Here is a 15,120-nt window from a genome sequence, read left to right on the forward strand (position 1 = left end):
TACATGTATTCATCATTAATGTACATAATGCAAATTATCTTGTTTTTATTAATCTTTCTTAAATGTATATATAGCTCACATTTATTTCCATATTTAACATTAAAAGTGTTTTTGGGTCTTTATTTACAAGTTTGGTGATGTTTTTATGACCAGAAATATGCTGTAAGAACCTAACTCTTGGGCTGGGCGCAGTGGCTCACACCTGTAATCCCAGCACTTTGGGAGGCCGAGGTGGGTAGATTACCTGAGGTTGGGAGTTGGAGACCAGCCTGAACAACATGGAGAAACCCCGTCTCTAAAAAAAAAAAAAAAAAAAAAAAAAAAGAACCTAATTCTTGCTTGTTTCAATTAGCCTACAGTAAAATTGGTTTCCTTGTAGTTATTTCACTTAAAGTTGCAGTTTTCAAGAACCTATCTATGACATTAAGAGTTATTCATAATAGGGCCGAGCACAGTGGCTCATGCCTGTCCTGTAATCAGCACTTTGGGTGGATGAGGCGAGTGGATCATGAGGTCAGGAGTTCGAGACCAGCCTGACCAACATGGTGAAACCCTGTCTCTACTAAAAATACAAAAATAGCCGAGCATGGTGGTGTACACCTGTAATTCCAGATACTCAGGAGGCTGAGGCAGGAGAATTGCTTCAACCTGGGAGTTGGATGTTTCAGTGAGCCAAGATCACGCTACTGCATTTCAGCCTGGGTGACAGAGTGAGACTCCATCTCAAAAAAAAAAAAAAAAAAAAATATATATATATATATATACACACACACACACACACACACACACACACACACACACACAGAATAATTTTGTTACCAACAAAGCTGTTTCCCCAAAAGATGAAATCTTTCCCTATTCGGTGTTGCAAAGCCAATATGTAAAATCAAAATTGGGTGTCAAGCAGTGCAGGCTTTAGTGCATGGCTGTGGAGTTGAGAAGCAGGATAGTGGCTCACAAATCAACTTCTCAGCTCATGAGAGCCTGGAAGCCACAGATATAGGACATCTTTGTTGTTGCTCTTGTTGTTTTGTTTTTGAGATGGAGTTTAGCTCTTGTTGCCCATGCTAGAGTACAACGGCAGGATCTTGGCTCACTGCAACCTCTGCCACCTGGGTTCAAGCGATTCTCCTGCTTCAGCCTCCCGAGTAGCTGTGTTTACAGGTATGTGCCACCATGCTTGGCTAATTTTGTATTTTTAGTAGAGTTGGGTTTTCACCCTGTTGGTCTGATGAGCTGCCCGCCTCGGCTTCCCAAAGTGTGGGATTATAGGCTTGAGCCACCCCATCTTTAATGAAGGGGTTGTGCATTAAAAGCAAGGGGAGAAATATTCATGTCTTGGAATGGGCAGAGAACCACTTGGAACCATTCCTTTCATGGTTTCTTCTGGTCATTGTCATGGTGATTGTCAGCTGACATGGTGCTGATGGGAGTGTCGTTTAGCATGGAAATTAGATTATAATGAAGCTAAACGTTCTTCAGAGGTCACCTGAGGTCAACTGAGTTGCTGTCTTGTATCCCACAAGTATCGACCAGTTTGGTCACGGGCGGAACCAGAGGCATCCTGTTTCTTTCTTTTTTTTTTTTTTAATGAGACGGAGTTTCGCTCTTGTTACCCAGGCTGGAGTGCAATGGCGCGATCTCGGCTCATTGCAACCTCCGCCTCCTGGGTTCAGGCAATTCTCCTGCCTCAGCCTCCTGAGTAGCTGGGATTACAGGCATGCGCCACCATGCCCAGCTAATTTTTTGTATTTTTAGTAGAGACGGGGTTTCACCATGTTGACCAGGATGGTCTCGATCTCTCGACCTCGTGATCCACCCGCCTCGGCCTCCCAAAGTGCTGGGATTACAGGCTTGAGCCACCGCGCCTGGCGGCATCCTGTTTCTTAACGATAAGTAGAGTTAAGGCAGGGTAGAAATTCAGCTAGGTCACATAGTCATTTCACCAGTAAAAGTTTCACTGCTCTTTAAATCCTCTCTGCTCCACCTATTCATGACCCTTCTTCCCTGCAAACCCTGGTAACTATTAATCTTACTGTTTCTGTTTTGTCCAGCCTGGAATGCAGTGGCATGATCGTAGCTCATTGTAACCTCGTTATTTCCAGGATGTTATATAGTTGGAATCATCTGGTATATAGTCATCCCTCGTTGCCTGTAGGGGTTGGTTCCAGAACCTCATGGATACCAAAATTCAAGTATGCTAAAGGCCCTGATATAAAATGTTGTTATATTTGCGTATAACCTACATACTCCTCTCATATACTTAAAATCTCTAGATTACTTATAATACCTAAGACTGTAAATGCCATGTAAATAGTTGTTATAATATATTTTTTAATTCTTTTTTTGGTGTTGTATTATTAATTTTTATTGGATTTTTTTCCCAAATATTTTCAATCCATGGTTGGTTGAGTTCACGGATGCGGAACCCACAAATAAGAAGGGCCGATTGTATAGCCTTTTCAGATTTGCTTCTTTCTTTCTTTTTGGTGGGGGTGGGTGCACATCACAGTAGGGCCAGGGACATGAGAGAGCTGGGGAAGAGAAAACAGAATATTTAAAAAAGAAGGTACAGGGCTGGGCGCGGTGGCTCGAGCCTGTAATCCCAGCACTTTGGGAGGCTGAGGCGGGTGGATCACGAGGTCAAGAGATCGAGACCATCCTGGTCAACATGGTGAAACCCCGTCTCTACTAAAAATACAAAAAATTAGCTGGGCATGGTGGCTCGTGCCTGTAATCCCAGCTACTCAGGAGGCTGAGGCAGGAGAATTGCCTGAACCCAGGAGGCGGAGGTTGCGGTGAGCCGAGATCGCGCCATTGCACTCCAGCCTGGGTAACAAGAGTGAAACTCCGTCTCAAAAAAACAAAAACAAAAACAAAAACAAGAAAAAGAGGTACAACAGGGAAAAATACTAAAGAGTGGGAGAGAGGAGTGAATAAAAGAGGGAAAGTGGGAAGTAAAAAAGGAGAAAGGCAAGAGGGGAAAGGAGGAGGAGGAGAGGAAGAGAAGAGACAAGAAAAGGGAGCAGCAAAGCAGCAAGGGAGGAGACAAGAGGAAGTAAAGAAAGTGAAGAGGAAGGCCAGATTGGCTTGTTTCACTTAGTAATACACATTTAAGGTTCTTTCATGTGTTTTCAGAGCTTGTTAACTCATTTCCTGAAAAACAGTCCATTATCTGTATGTGCCACAGTTTATTCATTCACCTACTGAAGGACATCTGGGATACTTCCAAGTTTTGGTAATTATGATTGAAGCTGCTATAAACACACATATGCAGGTTTCTGTTTGCACATAGATTTTTCAGATCATTTGGTTAAATACCCAGGAATATGATTGCTGACTCATATGGTGAGAGTGTTTAGTTTTGTGTAAAACTGCCAAGCTGCTCTTCCAAAGTGCCTGTGCCATTTTGTGTTCCCACCAGCAGTGAATGAGAATTCCTGTTGCCCCATATCCTTGCCAGCAATTGGTGACATCAGTGATTTGTATGTGATTTTCACCATTGTAGTAGGTGTGTAGTCATTGTTTTAATTTGCAGTTTCTTAATGACATACGATGTTGAGCATCTCTTGAACTGCCTATTTGCCATTTATGTCTTCTTTGTTGAGGTGTCTTTTCAGATCTTTGCCCATTTTTTGATCAGGTTGTTCATTTTCTTTTGAGTTCTTTGTATGTTTGGGATCGGTCTTGTATCAGATATGTCTTTTGCATATATTTTCTCCCAGGCTATGACTTGTTTTCTCATTGTCTTTCACTTTAAATCTCTAGATTACTTATAATCTAGAAGTTGAGAAATTGCCCTCTGTTCCTGGTTTGCTAGGAGTCTTCATTATGAATTGGTGTTGGATTTTGTCACATGCTTTTTCTGCATCATTGATATGATCATGTGATTTTTCTTCCTTAGTCTATTGATGTGTGATGGATTACATGAATTCATATTCAAGTGTTAAGCCTTGCATACCTGGATAAATCCCACTTAGTTGTGGTGTAGCTATCTTTTTAGACATTGTTGGATTTTATTTGCTATTATTTTGTTGAGAATTTTGGTGTCTATATTCATGAGAAATCTTGGTGTATGGTTTTGTTTTCTTATAATGTTTTCATCTGGTTTTAGTATTAACGTAATGCTAGCCTCATAGAATGAGTTAGGAAGTATTCCCTCTGCTTCTGTCTTCTGAAAGAGATTGTAGAGAATTGATACAGTTTCTTCCTTTGATGTTTGGTAGAATTCACCAAGGAAATCCATCTGTATCTGGTGCATTCTGTTTTGGAACTTTATTAGTTATTGATTCAATTGCTTAATAAGTATAGGCTTATGCAGATTGTATCTTTTAGTTTGAATTTTGACAGATTGTACATTTTGGAGAATTAATCCATTTTATCTTGAATTTGTGGTCATAGAGTTGCTCATAGTATTTCTTTATTTTCCTTTTAATGTCCATGGAATCTGTAGTTAAATCCCCTCATTTCATTTCTAACATGAGTAACTTGTCTTTTTTTCTTCATTAACGTGGCTAAAAGTTTATCAATTTAATTGATTTTTTTCAAAGAGCTAGCTTTTAACATCATTGATTTTTCTCTGTAGATTTCCTGTTCTCAATTTCACTGGTTTCTACTGTATTTATTATTTATTTTCTTCTGCTTGCTTTTCATTTCATTTTCTCCTCTTTCTCCAGTTTCTTAAAGTATACATTTAGATTTTTAAATTTTAGGTGTTTAGTCTTTCCCATTATATGTATTCAATGCTATAGATTCCCCTCTGAGCATTGCGTTTGCTGCCTTCCATAAATTTTGATAAGTTGTATTTCCATTTATTTAAAAATATTAAAAACATTTTTTTCTTGTGATTTCTTCTTTCACCCATATGTTAGAAGTGCATTATTTAATATCCAAAGATTTTGGGATTTTCCAGCTATCTTTGGGTTATTGATTTTTAATTTAATTCCACTGAAATCTGAAAGCATACATTGTATTTTTCTTTTTTTACATTTACTCATGTGAGTTTTATAGCCTTGAATGTGATCTGTTGGGTACCAGCCCCAACCCTGTACGTGGGTGCCCTTAGTTCCGGTGATAATGAGGGACTGAGAAAAGGAAATAAAGACAAAGACAGTGTAGCAGGAGCAGCCTCGGGAAATGGATCTCTCGGGCACCAAATACAGGAGGAAGGAGGGTTTATTTGGCCGGGAGCCTTGAGTGGTAATCTGTCCAAAACCCAGCTCCCCTAACAAAGGGAGGCTCTGCCTTTATATAGACTTATACTTTAGATGTTACACATGGAAGAATCTTAGGTTTATAGCTTTACATATGAAAAGGGTCTCAGTTTACAGTCTCAGGAATTACATATGAAAGGGGTTTCGGTTTACAATCTCAGAAATTACGTATTAAAAGGTTTCGGTTTACAGTTTTAGGAATCACATAGGAAACGGGGAAGTTGATCTGGGATGCCTTGGTCTCCCTCTTCAACCCAAGATAAGTTACAGCATGGGTCCAGGGGACCAACACAAATGTGGGAACCGTGATGACCTGGAGCTCTGGGCTCCAGACACTTTTATTATGTGCATAATCTCATTGATCTTATGGGCTTAGAAGGGAAGGATAAAGGGGTAGGTAAGATAACTGTGGAGAGAGCACTTGAGATCTTCTAAGACATGCTAAACTAGTGCTCTGAGTTTATTACCTATTGTTACCCAGGTGCAGCTGCATCAGAAGTTTAGCGAATGAGGAACCACCCAGTCTGAGGACACCCAATGCATCAAGGGGCTTTTGTCTCCTGAGCATTGAGGATATTAGAGCAATTAAAATCACTCCATATTCTGAGAACCTAGGCAGAGCCTGAGGTGTTCCATGATCTCTGCCCTGCAAGGTTTTTCTCCTCCTTCCTGGTTCCCATCTGCAAAGACCCTCCCTGATCTTGTGACCTTGTGAGCAGAGATCGTCTCCCTTCTCTGAGATCTTTGCACAAGCCCTCTTTGCGAGACCCTCCTGCAGTCTCCATGTTGAGAAGGCATTCATGGGACCATAGTAACATTGCCTGCTCTGCAACCACTCCTTGGTGTTCCCCCATGTTACTGTGCTCTTGGATGGTCTTTACCTTAGGCCTCCTGTTGCCGTTTGATTTCTAATTAACTGTACCAATCACATAGTTTAGTTTGGTGTATAAACTTCAATGTACTCTGAGCCAAACAAGCTTATAATTATTTAGCTAGAATTAATATAGGTCTCCCCCTGGCCATCTTGACCCACAGTGATCTATGTTGGTGAGATGTTTCACGTGAACTTGAGAAGAATGTATATTCTGCTGTTGTTGGGTAGTCTATAGATGTCACATTTATCTCAGTTGATTGATGGTGCTATCGAGTTCAACTGTGTACCTCCTGATTTTCTGCTTGGCAGATCTGTCGATTTCTGGTAGAGGAATGTTGAAGTTTGCAACTGTAATCATGAATTCATCTATTTCTTCTTGTAGTTCTATTAGGTTTTGCCTCATGTACTTTGATGCTGTATTAGGAGCATACACATTAAGTATTGTCATGTCTTCTTAGAGAACTCGCCTTTTTATTATGTAATGTCTCTCTTTACTCCTGGTAGCTTTTCCTTGCTCTAATGTCTGTTTTGTCTGAAATTAATATAGCTATTTCAGCTATCTTTTCATTAGTGTTAGCATGATATATCTTTCTTCATCTCTTCGCTTTTCATCTATATGTCTTCATATTTAAAGTGGGTTTCTTACAATATGTAGTTGGATCTGGTTTTTTGATCCACTCTGACAAGCTCTGTCTTTTGATTGGTTTATTTAGATCATTGGCATTCAAATTGATTACTGATATACATAGTATCTACCATTTCGCTGTTGTTTTCTATTTGTTGCCCTTGTTTTTGTTCCTGTTTTGTCTTCCACCTTTTTATGGCTTTTTTGGTTTTTATTTATTTATTTATTTATTTATTTATTTATTTTGAGACGGAGTTTCGCTCTTGTTACCCAGGCTGGAGTGCAATGGCACGATCTCGGCTCACCGCAACCTCCACCTCCTGGGTTCAGGCAATTCTCCTGCCTCAGCCTCCTGAGTAGCTGGGATTACAGGCACGTGCCACCATGCCCAGCTAATTTTTTGCACCTTTGGTAGAGACGGGGTTTCATCATGTTGACCAGGATGGTCTCGATCTCTTGACCTTGTGATCCACCCACCTCGGCCTCCCAAAGTGCTGGGATTACAGGCTTGAGCCACCGTGCCCGGCCCTTTTTTGGTTTTTAATTGAGCATTCTATATATTTCATTTTCTCTCCTTTTCCAGCATATTATTTATACTTCTTTTTTTAGTGGTTGCCTAATTGTAATATACACTTACAATTATTGCAAGTCCACTTTCAAATACCAGCATACTGCTTCATGGCTAATGCAAATACCTTATAATAACAAAATAATCCCAATTCCTCCCTCATGTCCGTTGTCTCACTGCTGTCATTCATTTCAGTGATTCATAAGCACAGGTATATAAGCATATATAGTGAAAAACAGTGTTACCATTATTCTTTTGAACCAACTGTTATCTACTAGATCAATTAAGAATAATAAAAATAAAGGTTTTTATTTTACCTCCACTATTCCTTCTCTGATTCTCTTTTTTTCTGTAGAGCTAAATTTTCATCTAAATCATCTTGCTTTTCTCTGAAGAACTTTTTAATATTTCTTGCAGGCCAGACTGCTCGCAATAAATTCAGTCAATTTTTGTTTGAAAATATCTTTGTTTTTCCTTTTGAAGGATAATTTCACAGGGTACGGAATTTTCGACTTTTTTTTTCTCTCTCTTCAACACTAAATATCCCACTTTTTGCTTGCATGATTTCAGAAAGTCAGGTTTAACTTCTTCATTTTCCTCTGCTATAGCTAAAGGCTCCCACCCCCGCACCCTGGCTTCTTTAAGAATTATATTCTTAGGCTGGGCGCGGTGGCTCAAGCCTGTAATCCCAGCACTTTGGGAGGCCAAGGCGGGTGGATCACGAGGTCAAGAGATCGAGACCATCCTGGTCAACATGGTGAAACCCCGTCTCTACTAAAAATACAAAAAATTAGCTGGGCGTGGTGGCACGTGCCTGTAATCCCAGCTACTCAGGAGGCTGAGGCAGGAGAATTGCCTGAACCCAGGAGGTGGAGGTTGCGGTGAGCCGAGATCGTGCCATTGCACTCCAGCTTGGGTAACAAGAGCGAAACTCCGCCTCAAAAAAAAAAATAAAAAAAAAAAAAAAAAAAAAAGAATTATATTCTTTATCTTTGATTTTCTGCAGTTTGCAAATAATATACTTAGTGTAGTTTTCTTTTGGTATTTGTTCTGCTTGGTGTTCTCTGAGCTTTCTGGATCTGTGGTTTGCTATTTGACATTAGATTGGGAGGAATTCTCAGTTATTAATCAAATAATTCTTCTGTTCCTTTCTTCTCCTTCTGGTGTTCTCATTGCATACATGTTATTCCTTTTGTAGTTGTCCTAAAGTTCTTGGATATTCTCTTCTGGGTTTTTTCTTTTTTCTTTTTTTTTTGAGACAGAGTTTCGCTCTTGTTACCCAGGCTGGAGCGCAGTGGCGCCATCTTGGCTCACCACAACCTCCGCCTCCTGGGCTCAGGCAATTCTCCTGCCTCAGCCTCCGGAGTAGCTGGGATTACAGGCACGCGCCACCACGCCCAGCTAATTTTTTTGTATTTTTAGTAGAGACGGGGTTTCACTCTGTTGACCAGGATGGTCTCGATCTCTTGACCTCGTGATCCACCTGCCTCGGCCTCCCAAAGTGCTGGGATTACAGGCTTGAGCCACCGCGCCCGGCGGGTTTTTTCCCCCCCAATCTTTTTTCTCTTTGCTTACCAGTTTTGAAAGTTTCTAATGAAATATCCTTAAGCTCAGAGATTCTTTCTTCAGCTATGTCTCATCTACTAATAAGCCCATTAAAGGCATTCTTCATTTCCATTACAATGCTTTTGATCTCTAGCATTTAATTTGGATTCTTTCTTAGAATTTCCATCTGTCTTCTTACATTACCCATCTGTTCTTGCACGTTATCTACTTTTTGTAGTAGATTGCTTAGCATATTATTTGTAGTTATTATCAAGTTGCTAGTCTGATAATTCCAACGTTCCTGCCGTGTCTGGCTCTGGTTCTGATGCTTATTCTGTCCCTTCAAACTGTGTTTTTTGCCTTTTAGTAAGTCTTGTAATTCTGTGTTAAAAGCTGGATACGATATACTGGATAAAGGGAACTGTAGTAAATAAGCCTTTTGTAATATAGTGGTAAAGTAAGGTTTGGAGGTAAGTGTTCTGTACTCCTATGATTAAGAGGGCTAGGTCTCAGTCTTTTAGTGAGCCTGTGTCCCTGGACTGTGAACTTCACAAGTGCTTCTCAGCCCTTCCCCTACCCCCCATCACCTTAGGCAGGATAGGATGGTTATAGGGTGCTGAAGTTGGGCTTTTCTTTTCTCCTAGGTTAACTAAGCTCTAATGAAATCCCAATAGGTTAGGCTCTGGAAAAATAATTTACCTTGTGGACAGTCCTTGTTAAAAATAACAGAATTTGGCAGGGCATGGTGGCTCACACCTCTAATCCCAGCACTTTGGGAGGCCGAGGTGGGCAGATCACTAGGTCAGGAGTTTGAGATCAGCCTACCAACATGGTGAAACCTTGTCTCTACTAAAAATACAAAAATTAGCTGGGCATGGTGGCAGGCACCTGTAATCCCAGCTACTTGGGAGGCTAAGGCAGGAGAATTGCTTGAACCCAGAAGGCAGAAGCTGCAATGAGCTGAGATCACACTGCTGCACTCCAGCCTGGGCAACAGAGTGAGACTCATGTCTCAAAAAAATAAAAATAGGCCAGGCGCGGTGGCTCACACCTGTAATCCAAGCACTTTGGAGGCCAAGGTGGGTGGATCACCTGAGGTCAGGAGTTCAAGACCAGCCCTACCAACATGGTGAAACCCTGTCTTAAAAAAAATAAATAAAAAATAAAAATAAAAATAAAAAAGCGAGGCACGGGGGCTCATGCCTGTAATCCCAGCACTTTGGGAGGCGGAGGCAGAGGCAGACTGATCATCTGAAGTTGAGAGTTCAAGACCAGCCTGACCACCATGGAGAAACGCTGTCCCTACTAAAAATATAAAATTAGCCGGGAGTGGTGGTGCATGCCTGTAATCCAAGCTACAGGCTGAGGCAGGAAAAGCACTTGAACCTGGAGGTGGAGGTTGTGGTGAGCCGAGATCGGGCCACTGCACTCCAGCCTAGGCAACAAGAGAGAAACTGTCTCAAAAGAAAGAATAACAGAATTCTCTTGTGCGTTTCAAAATGACTACTTTTCCTTTCCTAACGCCAGAAGGAGATTTTTCTTCAGTTTTTACTGTGAGAACCTAGTAGAGCTCCCAGAAGTAAAACTCACAAAAGTGTGGGTATGCCCCCATCTATGGAACTCCCTGAAGTGTTTTACATTTCGAGTTGTCCACACTGAGCCTCCAGCAGTTTGTCAGTTACATACAGTTCAGGTTTTTCTAGCCTGGTACTGATTCTTTGCAGATTTCTACTCATGAGTCTCTGCTTCACTAACTTGTGATTGTATTTATCTATCTCTTCAATTCTGGGGATAGCAGTTTTCCCTCTAACCTTAGTTTTCTTATGCATCAAGAAGAGTTGTTGATTTTCAGTGTATTCAGCCATTTATTAATTGTTAGGATAGAGTGGCAACTTCTGAGTTTTTTCTTTTTTTTTTTTTCCTGGAGACAGAGTCTCACACTGTTGCCCAGGCTGGAGTGCAGTGGCACAATCTCCGCTCACTGCAACCTCTACCTCCCAGGTTCAAGTGATTCTCCTGCCTCAGCTTCCCAAGTAGCTGGGGTTACAGGTGCCCACCACCATGCCTGGCTTATTTTATGTATTTTTAGTAGGGATGGGGTTTCACTATATTGGCCAGGCTGGTCTTGAACTCCTGACCTCATGATCCGCCTGCCTCGGCCTCACAAAGTGCTGGGATTACAGGCGTGGAGCCACCGCACCTGGCCACCTTAAGAGTTTTTTATGTCAGATAGGAAACTGGAAGTCTTGACTCTTTCTTTGAGAGAGCTTTTTCCATCTTGAACTACCATTTTGGCCACTAGCAATATTCTTTCGGACAATTTTCAGCCATTATTAGTTCAAATATCGCTGCTTTTCCTTTCTTTTTTCTTCTTCTGATAGTCCCATTATGCCTAAGTTACACTTTTGCAATTGTCCCACAGTTCCTAGATATTTTGTTGTTTTTTTTCCCATTCTGTTTTCTCCTTGACTTTCAGTTTGAGAAGTTTCTGTTAGCATACCCTGAAGCTGACTGATTCTTTCCTCCTCATTGTCTAGTCTACTGATGAATCCATCAAAGGCATTCTTCATTTCTGTTACAGTGGTTTTTATTTCTACCAGTTCCTTTTGGTTCTAAGTTTCTGTCTCTCCATTTACATTACTCATCTGTTCTTGCATGTTGTATACTTTTTTCCATCAGAGCCTTTAATCATAATTGTTTTACCATCTTACTCTGATAAGTCCAAAGTCTCTGCCACATCAGAGCCTGGTTCTGATGCTTGTTTTGTCTCTTCAGACTGTGATTGTTACTGTTTTTTTCTTTGCCTTTTAGCTAGTCTAAATTTTTTGCTGAAAGCTAGACATGATGTATCAGGCAGTAGAGACTGAGCTGAATAAGTCTTTAATGTGAAGTTTTATGTGGCTTCACATAAAGTTTTATGTTAAGTTTTATGAGTTAGATGTTTAATGTTTGCTGTAGCTGTCGGTTATCAGAGGCTTTCCTCTAATGTTCTTATTTTTGTTTCTACTATGTTTTGGGGTTCAGCTATAAATTATTTCTCAAATAGAATCTGTGCCTTATATAAAACTGGAGTTCTATTAATGTAGTAGTAAGATATTGAGGAGAAGAATCATTCTATAATCTTATTATTAAATATATATATCTTTTTAAGTGGGCTTGTATCTCTAGGCTGTGACCTTTACAAGAGTTTCTTAACCTCTTTTATTTTCCAGTGTGAGACAGTAAGGCTAGAGGGATCTGTAGTTGACTAATTGCCCTTTTTCCAGGTCAGATAAGGCTCTAGTTTCTATTATGGAGGATGTGTGCTCAGGGCTATGCTATTTCAGAATGGTTATTTTTCCTTTCCTCCTGCCCAGAGCAGGGACGGTATTTTTCTCTGATCTCTGATTTTCACTGTGAGAACCTAGTAAGATTCCAGGAGATAAAATTCATGAAAGTGTGGGGGTTTTTACTTCAAAGCTAGTTCATACTCAGTGTCCAGCAATTTACCAATTACAGTTTAAGAATTCCTGCTAGTATTGGCTCCTGAGGCTTCTCCCAGTAAGCCGCAATTATAGACTGTTAAGGGTAGGGGGAAGAAATTCGTAAGTCTATGCCTTAATAAATTGGTGATAAAATACATCAACAAATAATAGAAGGCTCTTACTTACAGTGAGATGCTGAGCATATTCTGGTAAATGTGGGATGGTTTCTGGAGCTGGAAAATCATCATTTTGCAACCAAATTCTAGATCAGGCAAGAGCCATCAACAGGGAGGGAATTTAGATAAGAAATTGATTTTTTAAAAAGACCTCTCATCTTTCTTTCTTTCTTTCTTTCTTTTTTTTTTGAGACGGAGTTTTTTTGCTCTTGTTACCCAGGCTGGAGTGCAATGGCGCGATCTCGGCTCACTGCAACCTCTGCCTCCTGGGTTCAGGCAATTCTCCTGCCTCAGCCTCCTGAGTAGCTGAATTACAGGCATGCGCCACCATGCCCAGCTAATTTTTTTGTATTTTTAGTAGAGACAGGGTTTCACCATGTTGACCAGGATGGTCTCGATCTCTTGACCTCGTGATCCACCCGCCTCGGCCTCCCAAAGTGTTGGGATTACAGGCGTGAGCCACCGTGCCCGGCCTAAAAGTCCTCCATCTTGGAGCAACTCCAGCTAGTCATATCTGGTACAGTTTGAACACCAGTGACTCCTGTGTCTTTGTTACTTGCTCCCTCTCCTGCCTTTTTTGTAAGCACTTTCTTACTTTTTGGTATAGAAAGATAATCCAGGTTGATCTTGTACCTATCATGTCCCATCACTGTTATCAGCCATTTCTCTAAGGATCTTTCAAACAAAAATAAATTTAAAAAATTTTAAATTGTATGTTTGAACATTATATGGGATTTTCAAATATAAACAAGAATAAAGAAATTAAAGTGAATTACTAAGGCTGGGTACAGTGGCTCTCACCTGTAATCCCAGCACTTTGGGAGGCCGAGGCAGGCAGATTATGAGGTCAGGAGTTTGAGACCAGCATAACCAACTGGTATAACCCCATCTCTACTAAAAATACAAAAATTAGCCAGGTGTGGTGGTGCATGCCTGTAATCCCAGCTACTCAGGAGGCTGAGGCAGGAGAATCACTTCAACCTGGGAGGTGGAGGTTGCAGTGAGCCAAGATCATGCCATTGGACTCCAGCCTGGGCAACAGAGCAAGACTCTGTCTCAAAAAAAAAAAAAAAAAAAAAATCACTCATTTTAACACTTACAAACTTTCTTCCATTCTGAATTCTCTTTTAACATCAGGGTAGTATTTAACTTTAAAGAGAGAAGGGGAACAGGAATTGAAAAATATGGAAGTAGAAATCACTGTTAAAGATTTTATACAACTTTCATGTCCAGTGAGTTTCGTTTTTGTTTTTTTTTCTCTCCCAAACCCTGTATCTAGTGAGTTTCTGACACCCTGGAAGGTCTTTCACTTCCTGTTCTTTGGGTTGCATGTATGAGCAAATAAGTGAAAATAGATGTTTACAGGCCATCCCATTACTCTACGTGACCTTCCCATCCCTCAAACCACCACATAGACTGTAAGCTTTAGGTCCAAGTGGAATGAAGCACGACCTCCCCACTCCTGCCAGCTCATTAGGAAACCCCTCTTGCTGCCTGGAAGGGCTGTTTGTTGGGATTGAACTTCTCAGGCAGAAGCCTCCCTGGAGATGGTAGGTCAGTGACCCCAGGTTTCACTGGAGCCTCAGCTTATGAAAACTGTATCAGACTTGCCAAGTCTCACAGTGTAAAGTAAACAGGGACACAGCATAGTTCAAAGGAAAACAATAACAGAGGAATCATACTGGCTTAACTGAACATGAAATTTATGAAATTACAAACTTGGAGTTTTCAAAAAAATTATTTAAACTCCATTTAAATGAAATATTCCTAAAACATTGCAAATTTGGATTTGAAAATTTGGGTTATAAAAATTAAGTTCACATAGAAGACACATATACAAGAAATAAGCAGTTTCTGAAGAAAAGGAAAAAAATAATTCTCTCTCATTTTTGGGCTTTATTAGGAGATGCCACAGACAAATGGTATGAGTCAGTTTAGGTTGGTGGTGTGACTACTGAATTCTGTGGTGCTCATGTTTCTTGAAGAGCAGAGCCAAGGCCACTCATTGTTGAACTCAGATAAACATTTCATGGCCACTTGACAAAGACTCTCCCCTTGACTAAACTTTATTCAGGTTCCTCTGAACCCTCTTCTCAACTAGGCATCAACCATGGCCTATAAAAACTGTCAGCTTCCAGCACAAATTTTGTCAGTACTGTCCCCCTCACACCACACACACTAAGAGACTTGAACAAACATTTGCATAGTTTCTAATAGCTCAAGGCCACATCATTTGGATGACAACTCCAGTTCCCTTATAATGCCTGTCTGAGAAAACTCAATACCATCTGGAAAATTTACTGTTTATTCCAGCCAAAACCTGGTGATAGGTCAGTAAGCCATAGAACCTCATCTTTAGAGTAATTCTGTACTTTGAATATATTCCCCAAAGTTTATGTGTTAGAAGCTTGATCCCCAGTGTTGTGATGTTGGGATGTAAGGCCTATTGCGAGGTGTTTGGCTCATGGAGGCACTGCCCTAATGAACAGATTAATGACATTTTCACTGGAGAGGTTCATTATCATGGCAGTAGGTTCTTATAAAAGGATGAGTTTGGCCCCTTCTTACGCTGTTGTGCATACACACTTGCTTTTTCTCTGCCTCCCTTTTGCCATGGGATGATGCAGCAAGAAGGTCCTTACCAGATGCCAACAC

General features: G+C 40.6%; 1 protein-coding gene across 3 annotated transcripts in view; it reads left to right on the forward strand.

Annotated features, from left to right (window-relative positions):
- MCUB (mitochondrial calcium uniporter dominant negative subunit beta) overlaps positions 1 to 15,120 on the forward strand; it is a 127,989-nt gene that overhangs the window by 102,704 nt on the left and 10,165 nt on the right. For 2 of the 3 annotated variants that reach the window (XM_074396559.1, XM_074396560.1), the window contains exon 5: positions 1,072 to 1,164. The exons of the other annotated variant lie outside the window; for it this stretch is intronic. In XM_074396559.1, the coding sequence (XP_074252660.1) occupies positions 1,072 to 1,164 (93 nt within the window). The remainder of the gene's footprint in view (positions 1 to 1,071; positions 1,165 to 15,120) is intronic. 3 annotated transcript variants of the gene reach the window in all.

Source organism: Saimiri boliviensis, chromosome 3, assembly GCF_048565385.1.
Source record: "Saimiri boliviensis isolate mSaiBol1 chromosome 3, mSaiBol1.pri, whole genome shotgun sequence".
Taxonomy (NCBI): domain Eukaryota; kingdom Metazoa; phylum Chordata; class Mammalia; order Primates; family Cebidae; genus Saimiri; species Saimiri boliviensis.